Below are 16,254 nucleotides of genomic sequence, written 5' to 3' on the forward strand. Positions count from 1 at the left end.
TGTGCAAAAGTTAACAAGGAAGTGCTGAAACCACAGAGAACAAGTGATGTTGGCATGTTGTTAATGCAAGAACAACACTTCCTGTATCTGCTTTTTACAGTACAAATCTTTCAATGAATACACTGAAATGTGGGGCTTTTATTTTGGTAACCATATAAAACCTTGGGGGATAGTTAGTGGAAGTGGCTTTGTGTGGGTGGTTAGTTGGTCTACAGTTGTGGTGGAAATTTTTGTGGGTTTCCCTGTTAGTTTTATTCAGTGAACTGGTCGAGCAGTTTGGACAAATCAAACTTCCAACACAGCTGACGTTGTTGCCAGGTCTTTAAGAAGTTTCCCAAAATGCCCACCAAAACAAGCTGGTCAATTTACATCGTAACAAAGAATGCACTATTTTTTTAACAGGGACTTTATGGTGCATTCAAGTGTAACTTGTAAACACAGAGTCTATATTCACGTGGCCACAGATGTTTAAAATGGGAAAGTTTATTTGTATTTCTTTTTTTTCCTTCGTTGAAACACAAAGGCCCACATCCCACAACATTACTTTCTTATTATTTCCCTGCAGCATTTTTAATAATTAGATAATACAATCATAACATTACATTTTTTAACCACAATCTACAAAACTCGAATTAAATTCTTAATGTACGTTAATATTTTGAATAATGCACCAGGCAAAAGGCTTCCTAGTACAATTTACAGCATTAGTTCTCTCAGAATCCACCGTTTCCCCGCACATATACTTTACTAAGGTGGGCCGCACAGGTATATTAACTGCCGCCCAAGTATATTTGGCGACCCACTGAGCAGTGATCCAGTGGCGACACTCGGGTCTAACCATCATGAACACATTTTTGTGATTGAGCAAAGCATCCATATCTCCATCTCCCTCTCCATCTCTGTCTGCCACTCAAAATATGGTTCTTTCACCTTCACATTGATGGTTCCACAAAGACAGACACAAACTATTTCCCAGGACTAGATTTCAGGTGGGCCCTCAGGCTTTGGAGTGAAACACAGACTTAAGAGACATGGCATGCTGCAACCTGACAAACCATACAATTATGTGAGAGCAAACACACACAAACACCCACAGTCCTGGTACAACAATACATTCTTTTTAGAAAGGACAAACTCTGTAGATCCAGGCAACGGAAACTGGCTAAGGTAGAGAGACTAAATGACAAAACCCCAGGCGAACAAGCCTACTCCTATCAGCAAAAAGGTTTCTCAAACAATCGCTCCTAGTCGTACACATGTTGCAGTCATCTTGTGGGAGGATTGCTTGCTCACTGGTCATGCCAACCCTGCAACCAAACTTGGACTGAGATACATTTTAAGAGGTAGTTTTATGAGGTAGAAAAAGATTAGAGAAAGTCAGGGAGCAGCTCTAGTGGAAAAAGGGAAAGGAGCACTTCTTCTCATCTTGCTGTTCTCTGTCCGCGTTTAAAAGCACAATCCATCAAGTCATCTATTACCCAGATAGTAGAATATATCGTCTCCATAACAATGAGCTCATCCTCCTCAAACAAGTTTTACTGTCCTCTTTTAGGTTGGCCTACTCTGCTCAGATACTTGACCCAGAAGAGAAGTGCACAAGCCAACGCCGAAACCATGAAGTCAGCGCAGCCAGACAGGGGGGAATATAACCCTGTGTTGCTGATACTGCTCTGTTTAACTTGCGATTACTTTTTAGCTGTGAGATTAGTTTTGATCCAAAACTCAAGTAACTTTGAACCTGCTTAACTGAGCAAGACGGAGATAACAGGCCTCCCATACAGCTTAGCACATGCTCACATACACACACTCAGTGCACGCATGACTTCCCCTAACATGGCATTGCCCTGTCTCCAGGGCCTGATAAAACCACCAATTACAACCTAAAACACAAAGGGAGCACTGCCGAGAGGAAGGATTGTGTAAGAGAGGGATGAGAGGAAGAACAAGTGAGTCGACTTCCAACACTTGTATTCACCATGGTACAATGAGTAGGCCTCCTGTTAACTACTTTTGTTGGACAATATATACTGCCAGAAATAATTGCAGTAAACTTTATTAATGACATATTAAGACAATTTTAAAACGCTGATATAACGATAAAATAAGAGCATAATAATGCATGTACACCCATTCAAAGAGCACTAAACTTTGAACAAAGAACTGGTTCTACAGAAAATTCAGACAATGTGAAAAAATATTAAAATATCCCCCCAAAAAACAAAATCAATAAAATGATCTCTTGGGCTCTGTGAAAAAAATGCATGTAAACACAATGGGCAATATTGAGGTCATGTACATATCAATAAGCCCATATGCACGATAAGTACAATGAGTCAATAACGCATTTTAGAGCTCTAACGATTAATCGATAGTTGTCAGCTATTACACTAATCACCAACTAGTCTTGTTTTGAGTAATCTTTGAAGGAAAAAAAGTCAAAATATTCAGATTCCAGCTTCTTAAATGTGAACATCTTATGGTTTCTTTAATCCTCTGTGACAGTAAACTGAACAAATTTGGTGTGCATAAAACAAGACATTTGAGGACGCCATCTTGAGCATAGGGAAACACTGACATTTTTCACCATTTTCTGACATTTTACAGAACAACAACTAATCAATTGACTGAGAAAACAATCAACATTTTTCCTCTGCAATCAAAACTATCATTATTGGCAGCTCTAATTAATTATCCAGAGAGACCTAACAATGAGAACCTAAACTACATCCAATTTGTCACCTGAAGCTGCTCAAAGAGGGACATGAACTACACCCATCCATGCACACAGTTGTTTGCTCTGAGAGTTCACTAGGTCAGAGGTCACGTTGGAGAACAAAACATGACACCCACACACACTGAGGTCAAGAGAAAACACAAGACATACAGGAGGAGAAAAGACAGAAAAGGTTGCTGAGGGAAATACAACTATCAAAATTGCAGAGAAAGGAACCGAGAAGCAGAAAAAGCAGCAAGAAAGAAATGAAGAGCCAAAGTTAAACAACAAAATGTCATGAGAGACAGATTTTTGCCTTATCTGGCCATGGCTGCCTCTCTTACTAACATGGCGAGTCCTCCCTATTCCCATCTGATAGCAGCTATGAAGGATTGATTCTTTCATCTTTCATACATAAGGCAGAACAATGTTACACTGTGTGCTTCTTCCAGCTTGTGTGTGTGTTCGAGGGAGAGGGAGAGAAGGAAACCGAGCCTGCATCGAATGGAAGAGGAGCAACAGCTGAGACGGGAGAAACAGCTGTATCTCTTCAACACTGCTCCCCTCCCCCTCATCCCCTCTCTCTCCCTGAATGAGCCCCTCACACCCCCTTTTCTGACCCTCCCTGTTCCACAGAGCAGCATGGCCAGGGGCTACTCTGTGCACACACACACACACACACAAATTACAATATGTGCCAGAGTGAGTTAGAGACACCACTGGTGCGAGCCTCTGTTCTCCCCTCAGACGACATGTACAGACAGGATGCATGTGCTACTAAACATTCATCTATTGACTAAAAATAGGAGACATTGTTTCCAGCGGCAATGTCCCCCTCCCTCTCCTCTTCCAAAATCCTCCCAACTCTACCCTCTTTATCAGATTCTGACTGTGTGACACAAAAGGACATAAACTTTCAGGTTATCCTCTCACGTACAAAGAGTCAAACTGTGGCCTGTCCATCAAGTCTTTCTAGGCACTCGTCAGTTTCCACTCTCTTACACTGTAGCTACGCAACATATGCGTACCGTTTGCAGAAAGGACGTATCGCGTAGGGGTGTGTGAGTGGTAGGTCAAAACATGATGGTGAGCTTTGTTTTTTTGGGATTGTGTCTTCAATTTTAGACCCAGCTGCCCAGCCACGGAGTTTGTGTAATATGAGTAAATTAACGTCTTCAGACTACATTAAGCTAGAAAAAGTTAGTAGGCAACCACCAGCTGCTAAATAAATGCCAACAGGGTGATCAAGACCCCAAAGTCAGCTATAGTCGTTTCCTTTATACCAGTAATTTAAATTAACAAGATTATTGACACTAAATGATCCATTTCTGTATAAAAAGGGCTGTGTACTAGAGGTCGACCGATGTGGATTTTCCTGGCAAATACCAATTATTAGACAGCAAAGAGACTGATAACCGATATTTGGAACCGATATACATTTGCAGTAAAAATGAAAATCTTTGTATCAAAATTGAGAACAAACAGTGATGGAATGAACCTAAGTACAATTTACTCAAGTACTGTTCTTAAGTAACGTTTTGAGGGAATTAACCTGAGTATTTCCTATTTCCTTTTAGTTTATTTTACCTCCTGTCCGACACAGATAGCAATAATTGGAAAAATGCTGAATATCGGCCCCATCATCGGTCTATCCCTACTGTGTACACCTCATGTGAAAAAGACTGCCCTATTTTTACACTTGTAGAGCACAAATCCCTGGCACGTACCACTTACGCTCTGCTCTCACAGATGGAAGTGGAAGCGACGTGTTGCAACTAGACCCTGGCTGAGACTGATACCGATATTAGGGAGTAAAGAAAATCCAATATAGATATATCAGTTGTAATTCTTATACATACATATATCAGATAACAAACACGGCAATATCTGGGATGGGCCAATTCCGTTCGATAATACCAGCCAACCAACGTATCGGTCAAGCTCTACTTGCAGCAGCCACTCTGCAAGCAGTCCGCAGAGGTTACTCACAGGAATAATTAAAAGGAAATACACACTAATTTTTATTTTTTCTCTCAAAAATGTACTTGAAAGATTTATGTAACATTTGCTGCTACTTTTCTATTGTACAGTGCCGTCTGTACTACATCTGTAACCGCCTGTCTAGAAGAAGCACTTATTTGAGTTTCACTGTACTGTTATGCAATGTCACATGACATTCACGTTGAATTCAAGTAGGGTGTGAATGAAATGGATCAACAGCCAGTTTGACAGTTGGTGATGTAAAGTGTGTAACTGTAGGCATGTGACCACATGTCTCCGTGTGCATGTCAGCACCTGATCTGCGGGAAATCTGACAAAGGTGACAAGAAACTGGTTGTCACAGTCACTCAATTCTAAATGGACTCTTTGAGATGGAGAAAAAACACATCGGCTTCAGACATGAATCATCACTATTTATTCTTGTACAAGGGGTGCTGGATGGTAAAATAGGAGATATAAGAGCAGAACAGGTGCGGAGGAAGAGGCTTCGTGTGTATACACTGCGTTCTAAAGACGAAAAAGCCCACAGAGTATCTGAGACGGGCCTGTGTGTTGGTGGAAAGAGTGCAACGGAAGAAAAAGCAAAAGGAGCGAGGATGAAAGAGAGTTGGAATTATGTTTGTCTGTATCTGATCTATTGTCTTTGGCAGGGTTCAGGACCAAGTTCACAAGTTTCCATGATACAGCCAAGGCTCGGCTCTCAGTATAACTTCCAAGCCAAAACACTCGGGGTTTAGACAGATAGATGAGGCTGTGCTGTAAGACCACAAAGCTTTTCTCCAGCATTGATACAGACTGGTGGATCAGGACAATATGCAGGGGAAGTGGAAGGGTGCGGCATCTCTCTGTTTATGTCCAGCTGGGCCAGTTGGGGGGATTATGGGCTGGTCCTCATTCTGTACTAGTACAGTAAAACACCACAAGAGTCCTGACACCCATTTTACTTAAAACACCTGAACACACACACACACACACACACACAGCAATTGTATAACTTACAGCTTAGGCATGTTTTAGGGCCTTACACGCCATCGACATCAAAGAACTAGCTGCATCGAAAAAGCTGCACATGAACACACCACAAAGACTACAGCTGGCGGCCAACAAGCTTGTACTTTCTGTGCCTGCGTGAAAGGAAATACCTCTCTGCAGATATACAAACCGTTATTATGATTAAGCAGCACTCTATTATAGCTGCATCTAATCAAAAATGGCTCTGCTATGGCAGAGGAGAAACATAAGGAGAAACCGCACTGAATGGGTGAAATCATGGATACTACAGCGACATGCTCAGAGAGTTTTCCCTTTCTTTTTCAGTTTACCAATTTGTGCACTGATCCACTTACCTGAACAGCCAATCAGATTGATTTCTCTCAACAACAAGATGCTCTGACATGGGCTGTCCAGTGCACCAACTAGAGCCACTGGCTCTCACTGACGGCCCTGATAATGCCCATTCTCTCAAAAGTTCCAATTCTCAAGTCCATCCCCACAGAGGAAGGAGTTTACGGGTTGTGGTGTGATGGATGCGTCTGGTGCAGTTGTTACTTACTTATTTGGGATACCTAGATAGAATTAATGAAGCCTAACATAACAGCCCTACATAAAAAAGGAGCTGTTCCTCATATTTTGTTGACCAGTCTATATCCACGCAGGAAAACAAGAAAATTCTTTCCTTCCTTATATGAAGTCCACTTGAGAGTTTACATCAACCTCCATACTTAAAATCCAAGCTAATAACTTTAATGCTCATGGTAACGTTACTAAAATGTAACCACATTTGCAAATCATATAAAACCATATAAATATCCAATCTTGCCATATCCCTTTGAGCAGATCATCGCTGCCATGCTTCGTACGACACATTTGATTCTCACATGAAACTTTGGTTTCTGGTTGGGGATATTCCGGAGTAAAAATTACCACGACACACCAGCTTTAAAGTGTCAGGTGGAGCGGGAGAGATCCTCATAGCTGACATTCTGCATGCCTTAAAGACTAGTGGCTTTTACTACAGCCCTGTCCCTGAACTCACCTTTGACCCCAAACCTCATGACCCTAAACACCTACAACCTGACACACCAACCCCCGGCTAACACCCGTCAGCTGGGTGAGCTGAGAGGTTTGTGAGCAAGCAGGGCTTGGTATCAAACCTTAAAACTGTCATGTCCCTAAAGTTTTGTTTGCCTATTCATTGGTCAGATTCTTCCAGAATAAGATGCACTATACGGTAAAGATTCATGTACGCCTTGTGTTAATAAAAATCATATAAATGTATTTGAGAAGTGTGGCTTGTTGGTATCGTTTTAGGCACCAGTGATCTCAAACAGCAAAAACACTTATTTCAAAAAGACCCCAGAATATGGGAAGAGACAGGAGCACGAAGCAAGAAGCTGGGGTTTGTAGGCTGGTAAATGTAGTATATGTCAATGTATTGTGAGGGATACTGCCTAATAATCAGGCTGAAGAAAACTTAGCAGACAAGACTGGACTAAAATAGCATCAGATCCCACTCACAACATGAAAGCAACGAGAAAAAGAAACCAAAGTAACACAAAGGAGAAGCTAGGGATTAGAGCTGAGCAGCAGTCCACTCTCATAGCCCTTCATGTGTGAGTCACTCCCATCATCAGTGGTTGAATTCAGGCAGAAATGCTCTCAAAGCTCCAGGCCTCCTGTCGCCAGTCAGCCTATTGTGGCGTGCGTTTAGAAGGGTGCGTGTTTGTCTGTCTGTGTAAGAGAGATTCATCCATCAGTCACGAGTGTAGTCTTCAACATTATCTGTGTCCCGTTGCTCTAGTTGGCTTCTACTTCTCCTAAACAAGAGCTGTGATTACAACACAGCAGGAACGACATGACAAATACACCCAAAACAATAAGAAGAGGCAGTTTTGCACAACTTCCTCAAAATTTGTTCTGTGTACAAAAAAAAAAACAGTACATTGCTCAACCTACGCAGCGAAACGTAGTGCCTGCCTCTGAATTTGTGAAGTGAAAGCTCGGAGAGGCATTATGCTTGTCTTTTATCGTCTTCTCACACAGTCATGCAGCCAGTCAGGTGCTAGCCAAGCTCACATCTACAACACCCACTTCACACAGCTGCCAGCAACATTAGAAACACCTCATGTATAAAAAGTCTTTATCAAACATAATCGTACACAATGTTATTATCAGTGTTCCAAAACAACGTGTCGGGCACAGAGAGCGTTTGTATTACTTCAAATAGTAACAGAGAAGTTGGACATCCACATGAAGACCCAGAGCAGAAAATGAGCACAGATAACTAGCTTTGTATTTGTACTGGTGGCGAGAGCCAAGGCTGGGAAGACATCAGAGGAAGAGTGTGACGACATGTGACTTTGCAGTTCCATCTGCGCTGAATGGATGTGCCAGACGCACGCATAAAGTTACCCTGGCAACTGAGCAACAGCGCTGGTTGGAGGTCACATACACACAGGAAAGGCTTGATGCGGACCAAAACGCCTCTAGAATATGTATAGCACCCAGAAAGAGGCCACAAGATGACTGCTTATTCAATCGGGAGAGGAAGTCAAATAGTAAGCTACAGAGCTGCATCGAGGACCATTTCACACAAACTGTGCAGTGAACATGACGTAACGCAGAGAAGAGAAACAGAACCTGAGAAAGCCCAGGGATTGAACTTGATGACGCAAAAGCGCTTCAGTGTTTTATCCCTTTCTCTTGTAAACACACGGCTCTGATTCGGAGAGGGGAGTTTCATTTCACACACACAGATGTAATCTCTAACTAATCACATTTGCAGGCCTTGGACAGAGCAGTTACACCACAGCGCTGAACAGATGGGCCCACGTACACGAGGCATCTCTGGGATTAGCCAGAAGGTGGAGGTGGTATGTATAGTTACCGAGGGACGGTTTCTAAAAGGGAGCTGGTGCTCAAATGGTGCTGAGGGGAGTCTTATCCAAGCACGTCTACTGATTCAGAAACAGAAGAGTGGAGTTGCATTCTGAAGGTCTATACTCCGATTAATTTTTTTCCTCTGACTGCAACATGACCACATGTTTCACTGTTTGATTACAATAAATCATTTTGCTACAGATAAGTCTGTTTGTCTTATACAAAAAAGAAAGTGATGTAACTGAAAACGAGAAGAGCACTCCAACCAAGTGTGCTTCAGGATAACCTCCCGGCACTCACACTGTTTCTGTTGGCAAGCAACAGACATGCAACGTGATGCTCCCAGGAAGAGAGCGGAAGGAGGGGATAAATCCGAAAACACACAATGATAATTCAATGCAGCATTTGTAAATAGGAGTACAGATGGGACGGCACCGACAGTGCAAATCGCCACGCTGAATAGAATACTGAATCAACCATACTGTATTGGATTAAGACCTAAGCCTCAGTGCTAAGACTACTTGGGTAAACGTTTCAGATGAACCCTTTACACCCACTGACCGCTGTCCCACAGGTCAAACTTTCACTGTCTGCAGCACTCCTCTGAGTTTAGCCTGAATCAAGAGATGTGAAAGCCAAAAGGGATTCTTTCTTTGAGATACAGAGGACTAAGGGCCTCCTGCATTCAGAAATAATTAGATCTCATCTCCCCTTCTGGACTCAACTTTAACCGTTTTATCTAATCACTCAATCAAACAATGCCTTCAGAGTTGGTGCGATTGCAATCACTTACACTATCTAATGACTACATAGATTCTGCATCTATTTTACTGTTAGAGAATGCTGCTGAAGCCAAATGAGATTGGTTCAGTCTTTACTGCAGCATAACACGACACCAGAGCACTGTAAAGGCATGCCAGTCATGAGTCTGAACCAGCGACCTCTGGGTCATATGTTAAGTGTTGAGAACAGCGGCTCCACACAGCCACACTAAATATCGATATGGAACATTCCTTAGAGCCCTTTAAAATGTGGGGTGAGCGGCGACGTCACACAGGACACTGACAAAGGGTGTGTTAGATAGGAGGTCTGAGCAGAGGGAGGCTTTGTTTAAGAAAAAAGGCATGAATTCAGCTTAAAACTAATTCTGCTTGACAGATAATAGAGGCTGCCCAGTCAAGTGTGCGTGCCTGTAGTTCATGTATTTATCTGTGGGTACGTTTGACCTCATAAATTAAGGCAACAATGACGTCAATAAAGGCAAGAAAGGCTAAGATGTAGTGAATGGAAACCAACTTTCAAGGTGGAAAACGGCAAACAAGTTTGACAGTTTATAAAATGCTGTTGTTGTTAAATCAACAAAAGCGTTTGGCTTTACATTCAGCTCCATTTATCGTCTTAATAATATGAATATACCAATACTGGGCTGTTATTTTTCACGGCCCTAATCACATTTTTCAATCAAAAACCGATGCCCAGCGTTATGTTTGTTAAGCAGTTTTTTTGTTTATTTTCTTCCAGTATTGAGGGTTTGTGAGACGCACACTTAAAAGGAAAACCTTCTAATTTGTTGTACTGTTTATATAAAGGAGTGGGAATCACAGAGTAACTCGTGATACGATATGGTCAACAATACGTAGACCATGATAATGACAGATTCTGTGATAAGAGATACAGAGACAATATCTGCCTAGGGGAGGAATACAAAATACCCCTAAAAAGCAAAGTACAGGAATTGTATTTATTCAGTGCATTTTCGTGTCAGTTTTACAGAATCAGAATCAAATGAAACAATTTATATAAAGTGCAGTTTTAGCCTCTTTATCACACGTACTGACTGCAACTTGTCCATATCTATGCATGTGATCATTCCAATGGAAACCAAAAAAAAAACCCCGTAATAAACTGGCAAAAGGTCAAACTGCCAGAAAGCAGAACAGTTCTGAGGTTAAAATGTTAAGAGGAAGGGAAAAAAACTACAGCTCACTATATTCTCCTTAATCTGCATAAGTAAAATTTTACAGAAGTTGAAATCAAATGGAGTCATGAACTCTGGTATGTCAGACTGCCGGGGGAATCCGTTTGGACCAGCGGCCCCTGCACGTTCTAATAAAAATAAGGATATTTGGTGCCAGTAAATCAATAACCATATTGCAAAAGGAAGCAATAGAATATATAACCAGATTGATATTTTGTCAAACCCCAACTAGACGGCTCTCAAAAGTTTTAGCAATGCAGATCGTGATAGGACACCACTGTTATCAGACCACCATTGTCACAGATTCATTTCACATGAAAAGGTCAACATACCTTTATCTCAGCTGTGATACAACAGCTGAGATCCAGCCTAAGTATTGATAAATATTAGCTCTGTGTATGCTTTCATTGTCCGGCATAGAGTTACAAGAACAGATACTTAATTGGACGAAGGCTATCACTCATTTTTAAATGATGTTATTGATTAACAAATTAAATTACAGTGATGGAGGTAGGCAGTTATCAGACGCATGTAGATGAGCTTGCCGATCCTCAGAGTTGTTGATGAGATCGAAGTGACTTGTCTGACAAACAGCCAGCAGCTGAACTTGGGGAGGAACCTCTCCAGCTCGTGCTCTGAAAGTTTCCCCTCATACTGTATATTTAAAATCTGGGGCATCGAGGTCGAGAGTCTTGATCACCCTTTTTTCAAGAGTCAAAATACCCTGACGTCTTGTAATTTGTGCGTATTCTACAGCCAAGATAAGCCTTGCCTGAGACAAGATACGCCGTGGCTGTGCACAGTATTGTTCGTGGGTGAACCCACGCCACACCCAAATCACTCCCCGGAGGGTAACTGTGCAGGGGGTTCGCCGCCAATGAGCTATCCAGAGCCGAGCGCCTGCAGTGGGGCTGTAAATAAGCTCTCCCGGGCTAACAGCACAAACGGCTCGATATAAAGTCCCCCGTCGTCCCGCACAGAGGCGAGCTGTGTAGCGACTAAAGTAAACAAAAGTAAACTGCCCGGGCTGAATCACAAATTGCTAACTCACCGACTCTCCTCAGAGGTTTTCCACATTAGCATGTTGCAGTTCTCTAAGCTAGCTTGATACGCGAGCTAACTGAGCTCGGTGAGGGAGCGCATGATTTATTATCGGCGTTATATCGAACTCCTCCGCGCTGCTCCTCGGTGTGTGGCGGGACGGACGTGTCTTCACGTGGGTGGAGTAGAAAAATAAAATGATGGCTCAAACAAAACCTCTGCAGCCAGCTACACATAGTCTGCATTAGATAAACCAGGACATGTCTCTGCCTTCAGCTATATCGTCCCCTCTCGCATCTCCCCCCCGTCTCCTCATCTCGATGGACGCCGGTGTACTTTGATAACGGAGCATCCTGCGTGTAAAAATGAACACATCCCCAAACCGTTCTCGGGGCTTAACGTTACGTTTAGCTAGCTACCTCGACGGCCGGGGAGGGATTTTCTACTTGATGTCCCCGAATGATAACAAACTTTGCCTCAGACTCACCGAAGTGCGCCGTTTTCTTCTTCTTTCTTGTGCTGATATTCCAGTGGGCACATCAGAGGCCGGCGGAAGACGGCGGCGGACAGCTAACAGTTTTTTTGGGCTAACGCTCGGGTCACGACGATGCGCCTCGCAACAGCTGTGTTCTGTTTTGAATGAGGGCTGAGGAGACGCACGGCGGGCGGGCGGAGCTTCCAGCGTGCGAGCGGACCAGTCCGCCCATCATCCTCAACACACCGGCTGCTTTTATACGGACACCTTTTTGCTCAGTGTCTTACTTTATCTAGTTACAGGTGATTTAACACAGTGTCTGTTTAAAATGCCGACAGATGGGAGTAGCGTACCCCCCCCGCCTATTGTTGTGACTTGAGGATAAAAGCGCCCAGTGGCTTTAGAAAAGGGCGCAATGTTCATGTGTTTGATTCTGACTCCCTCTTGTGGTCAAACCCGAGCTGTGTAGTCCTAGTGCATGGGCTTTAAAGGGTAACTCCAACTAATTTTACACATTAAAGTGTGTTCACAGGTCCTTTTGTGGCACTTGACCTGATAAACTCATTGTCACTCAGTGTGCTAAGATGCATTGTGGGTAATGTAGGCACCAGGTTTGGAAAAGCAGCCCACTCTTCTATAATCACTGTTGACAAATTATCAAAACTGATGCAGCAAAACAACCAAAGATATCACATTTCCTAATCCGCACATTCTTTATACACAGCTGTAGCTCAGGAGGTCATCTAATAGAAGGTTGCTGGTTCGATTCCCTGGCTCCCCCGGCTGCAAGTGGAAGTATCCTTGAGCAAGATACTGAGTCAAACTGATGAGCAGTTGGCAGTGCAAGTCCATTTACTTCTTCCTTTTCAAAACCTGACACCTACATTAGCCACATTCCCACAACTTAGCCAGAGTGACATCACTAGAGGCAATTTATCAGGTTACATGCAGCTTCTTCTGGAGCTTTAAAGGCTTTAAACTACTTTTTTTTTTCACATTTACAGTAATACTCCCCAAGCCCTGTGCACACACTCAAATGTGTACAATTGGTGGAGGTGCCCTTTAATGACAATGTCCTACTGTTCTAAACCACTGTAACAACATCAAAATGATCTTCCGCAGGTTCAGGGTTAGTACAAATACACAAAGTAAACAAAAGCTTCACAAATCCGAGGCCACACATTTGTCATCCTCCACAAGGTTTGTCAATTTCTACAAGGTTTCTGTCAAATTAAATCAAATGATGTCCTGTTTTCTGACAGTTGCATACCATATTCATAACACACACACACATAATATTGTATGAAGGCTGATGTACGTGACAATCTGATGAAGATCTGACGGCAATGCACTGACTTCCACCTGCCGATAAGCTGAGGATGCACGATATCGGATTTTTGCCAGTATCGAATCTGCAGATATTCTCCACCTCGCTTTGGTAGATTAATACAATATATGCACATATATTTTTTCCACCTGAATGCAGAGCACATCAAATCTCTCCTAACGTGGAATTAAATTATTATGCCTACTCTTATCATGATGGCCCACTGGTAGACATAAATTGCTTGTCAAAATGTACACATTCACTGAGAAAAATTAGAAGAGATGTATACATTTCTGGCCCATTCTGATATTTCATCAAGATAAAGGCTTTAAGCTTTATCAGCCGATACAGATGATGTGCCAATATTATCGTGCATCCCTACTATAAAGTTGTGCCTAACTATTTGCATACCACAAATCAAAGATATTCAAAACCATAATTAATAATCAACTGCTGTGCATGAATCACATTTCATTTTATTGCTATACATTTGGCTGAACTCTACATGTCAGGTTAATGCTGCTCCCTGAATCTTACCGTATAGACTATAAATGAGGTATAGATGTAAAAGTAACCACTCATTCTTAAACAGATCATCTCCTACCATTAAACAGCCTGAACAGATCTTGTCTGTGCACACATATAAACAAACTTGTTCTGACAAACAACCTCACTGAACACCACATATGTAGGCAAACCAAAACAATGATAATTTAATGTGAGTGTGTCACATTCACTCCCCAAACTTGAGCTGCCTCTCCTTCTCTATACCATGCAGCTCCCTCGCCCGATTCTTCAGCTCCTCGGCTTTCTTCTCATCCTTCTCCGCACCATCCCCCAGTTTGTACATACGACTTGCATTGGCGCAGCCCCACACGTGTCCCAGCTCACAAGCCCTGTTAGCGTACTTCAAAGCCTGAGTCATATCTGGTGCCAGCCCTTTAGAATTGCCCTCAATGAACAAAGCACTAAGGTTAAAGCAGGACGGAGCGAAGCCACCGGCGCAGGCCTTCTCATAGTACTGCCGCGCTGCTGTAAGGTCAGGTTTTCCCTCCAGAGCTCGTCCATCATGGGCCAACAGTCCAACGTTGTGGCAGGCATCTACGGACTTCTTTCCTCCGGAACTGCAGGAGCGCATGAATAAGGAATAGGCTGTTTGTAGACACTCAGTCACTCCACCTGGTGGGAAGAATTCAAATTCAATTCCTTTGAATTACAAATTGACCATAAAAGATTCAATTAGAAATGCTGCATTCAAATTTTTATGTATCAATATTACAATTGCTAACCTGAAGCATTTAACAGTTTGACCTTCATCTGGAGCCACAGTATCAGTAAAAAACACATTTTTTGCTTTGATCCCTCAAATGTGGCATTGATACACTGGTGACAGACATGTGTAATAGAGGCATTGTCAAAAATTCAAATTACTCCAAGAAACTTTTCTGTGTTTTCACATGTAAACAATATTCTGAATTCTTTATTATATGTTTAGTCTACCAGATGTGAAGAAGTAAAAAAAAAAAACCCATCACAATTTACAATAGCCCAAACTACTGCCTCAACGTTTGTCCTCGTCCGAACAACTAGTTAACTCCAAGGCTAGTGATATAAAAAAAGAGGAACTGTTATTATAATTGCAAAGTGTTTGGTATTGTGATCTGGTAACAATAGATTTTTCTTTTGTTTTTTTGATAATCACTTAACCAGCTACTAATTTGAATTAACACAAATTTCTGTGTAGTACATGGGCCAGTTACTAACTACCTCATATCCTGTTGAGTAAGTCATCATATTTCATTTTGTTTTCATATTTTTTCCTTGTTTAACATTTGTTTCAATGTAACCTGTAACGTCAATACAGCCATCAATGTGGTGGGTTAAAAATACATTACACTCACCTTGAGTATTAAATGTCATAGTCAGTCGGATGAATGCATACTCAAGCAAAGCACCAGTGTTTACCAGTACCAGTACTTTGTATTTATGTCTCTAATACAACACATTTTCTGTTGTTTCAACTTGTGATGCCTTTCTGAACTTAACATTAAAACTTTTGAACTTTGACGCAACAGTCATTATGATCAAAAACAAATCACAAATAAGCTCCACTGTTGTTTTACCTTTGCCTGTGATGTGGTAAGCCCCCAGTTTATAGCAGCTCTCTCCATGTCCATTTGTCTCACAGTTGTGTTTGAGCACCTGTGCTGTAGATTCATAGTTTTTCTTCACCCCCTCCAAGTAGTCTGCTAGCCTTTGGCACCCTAAGGAAAACATGTCACAGGGATACACGATGAAACAATCACACCTCACACTGATCAACCACTCTTCCATCTCTATCCTGTGTGTGCTTCATCACCATTGATCTGTGAACAGCACAGGAATGTTACCTTCAGGATCCTTTTCTTTGTAGCATTGAAAGCTGTACTCCACTCCCAAATTATCCAGAAACTGCTTCACTTCGTTCTCATCGTCAAAGTTTATAAGTCCAGCCATATTTGAGCTCGCACGCCTGCCTTTTAACTCTACTATAATCACATGTGCTGAAGGCTTAGCTGCCACACATCCACTACTACTTGTGACCTTGATGAATGGGTTCCTGCGCGGTGTTGCAAAAGCGTTTCCTTTAAATGAAAAAAAAAAATGGAGGTGATCCAGCCGGTCGTAAAGATGCTATGAAAATATTCTATAAGTACTAATAACACAATTTCAATGAAAACAGAGGGAGAGCGTGATCACGCGCGTCTCCAGTTTGATAACTTCCTGGTTTCATAACCCACCCTCACAGGCTTCCGTAGTCCAGCCCCGTTGCTAATGTACTTCCAGTGTTGTGACCTTTG

At 42.2% G+C, this 16,254-nt stretch overlaps 2 protein-coding genes across 2 annotated transcripts in view; both read right to left on the reverse strand.

Moving 5' to 3' along the window:
* Positions 1–12,179, reverse strand: part of ralgps2 (Ral GEF with PH domain and SH3 binding motif 2) — a 72,991-nt gene extending 60,812 nt beyond the window's left edge. The window contains exon 1 of the mRNA XM_073477220.1: positions 12,100–12,179. The gene's annotated coding sequence lies outside the window, so the exon portion shown is untranslated. The remainder of the gene's footprint in view (positions 1–12,099) is intronic.
* Positions 12,180–13,870: 1,691 nt separating this feature from the next.
* On the reverse strand, positions 13,871–16,191 carry coa7 (cytochrome c oxidase assembly factor 7). The gene is made up of 3 exons (XM_073476870.1): positions 15,805–16,191; positions 15,538–15,678; positions 13,871–14,593 (listed from the first exon to the last, which is right to left on the reverse strand). The coding sequence occupies exons 1-3, from the start codon at positions 15,908–15,910 to the stop codon at positions 14,148–14,150; spliced, it is 693 nt and encodes a 230-aa protein (XP_073332971.1). The 5' UTR covers positions 15,911–16,191; the 3' UTR covers positions 13,871–14,147.
* Between the last annotated feature and the right edge of the window lie 63 nt (positions 16,192–16,254).

The sequence above is a fragment of the Pagrus major genome, chromosome 11 (genome assembly GCF_040436345.1).
Source record: "Pagrus major chromosome 11, Pma_NU_1.0".
Lineage (NCBI taxonomy): Eukaryota > Metazoa > Chordata > Actinopteri > Spariformes > Sparidae > Pagrus > Pagrus major.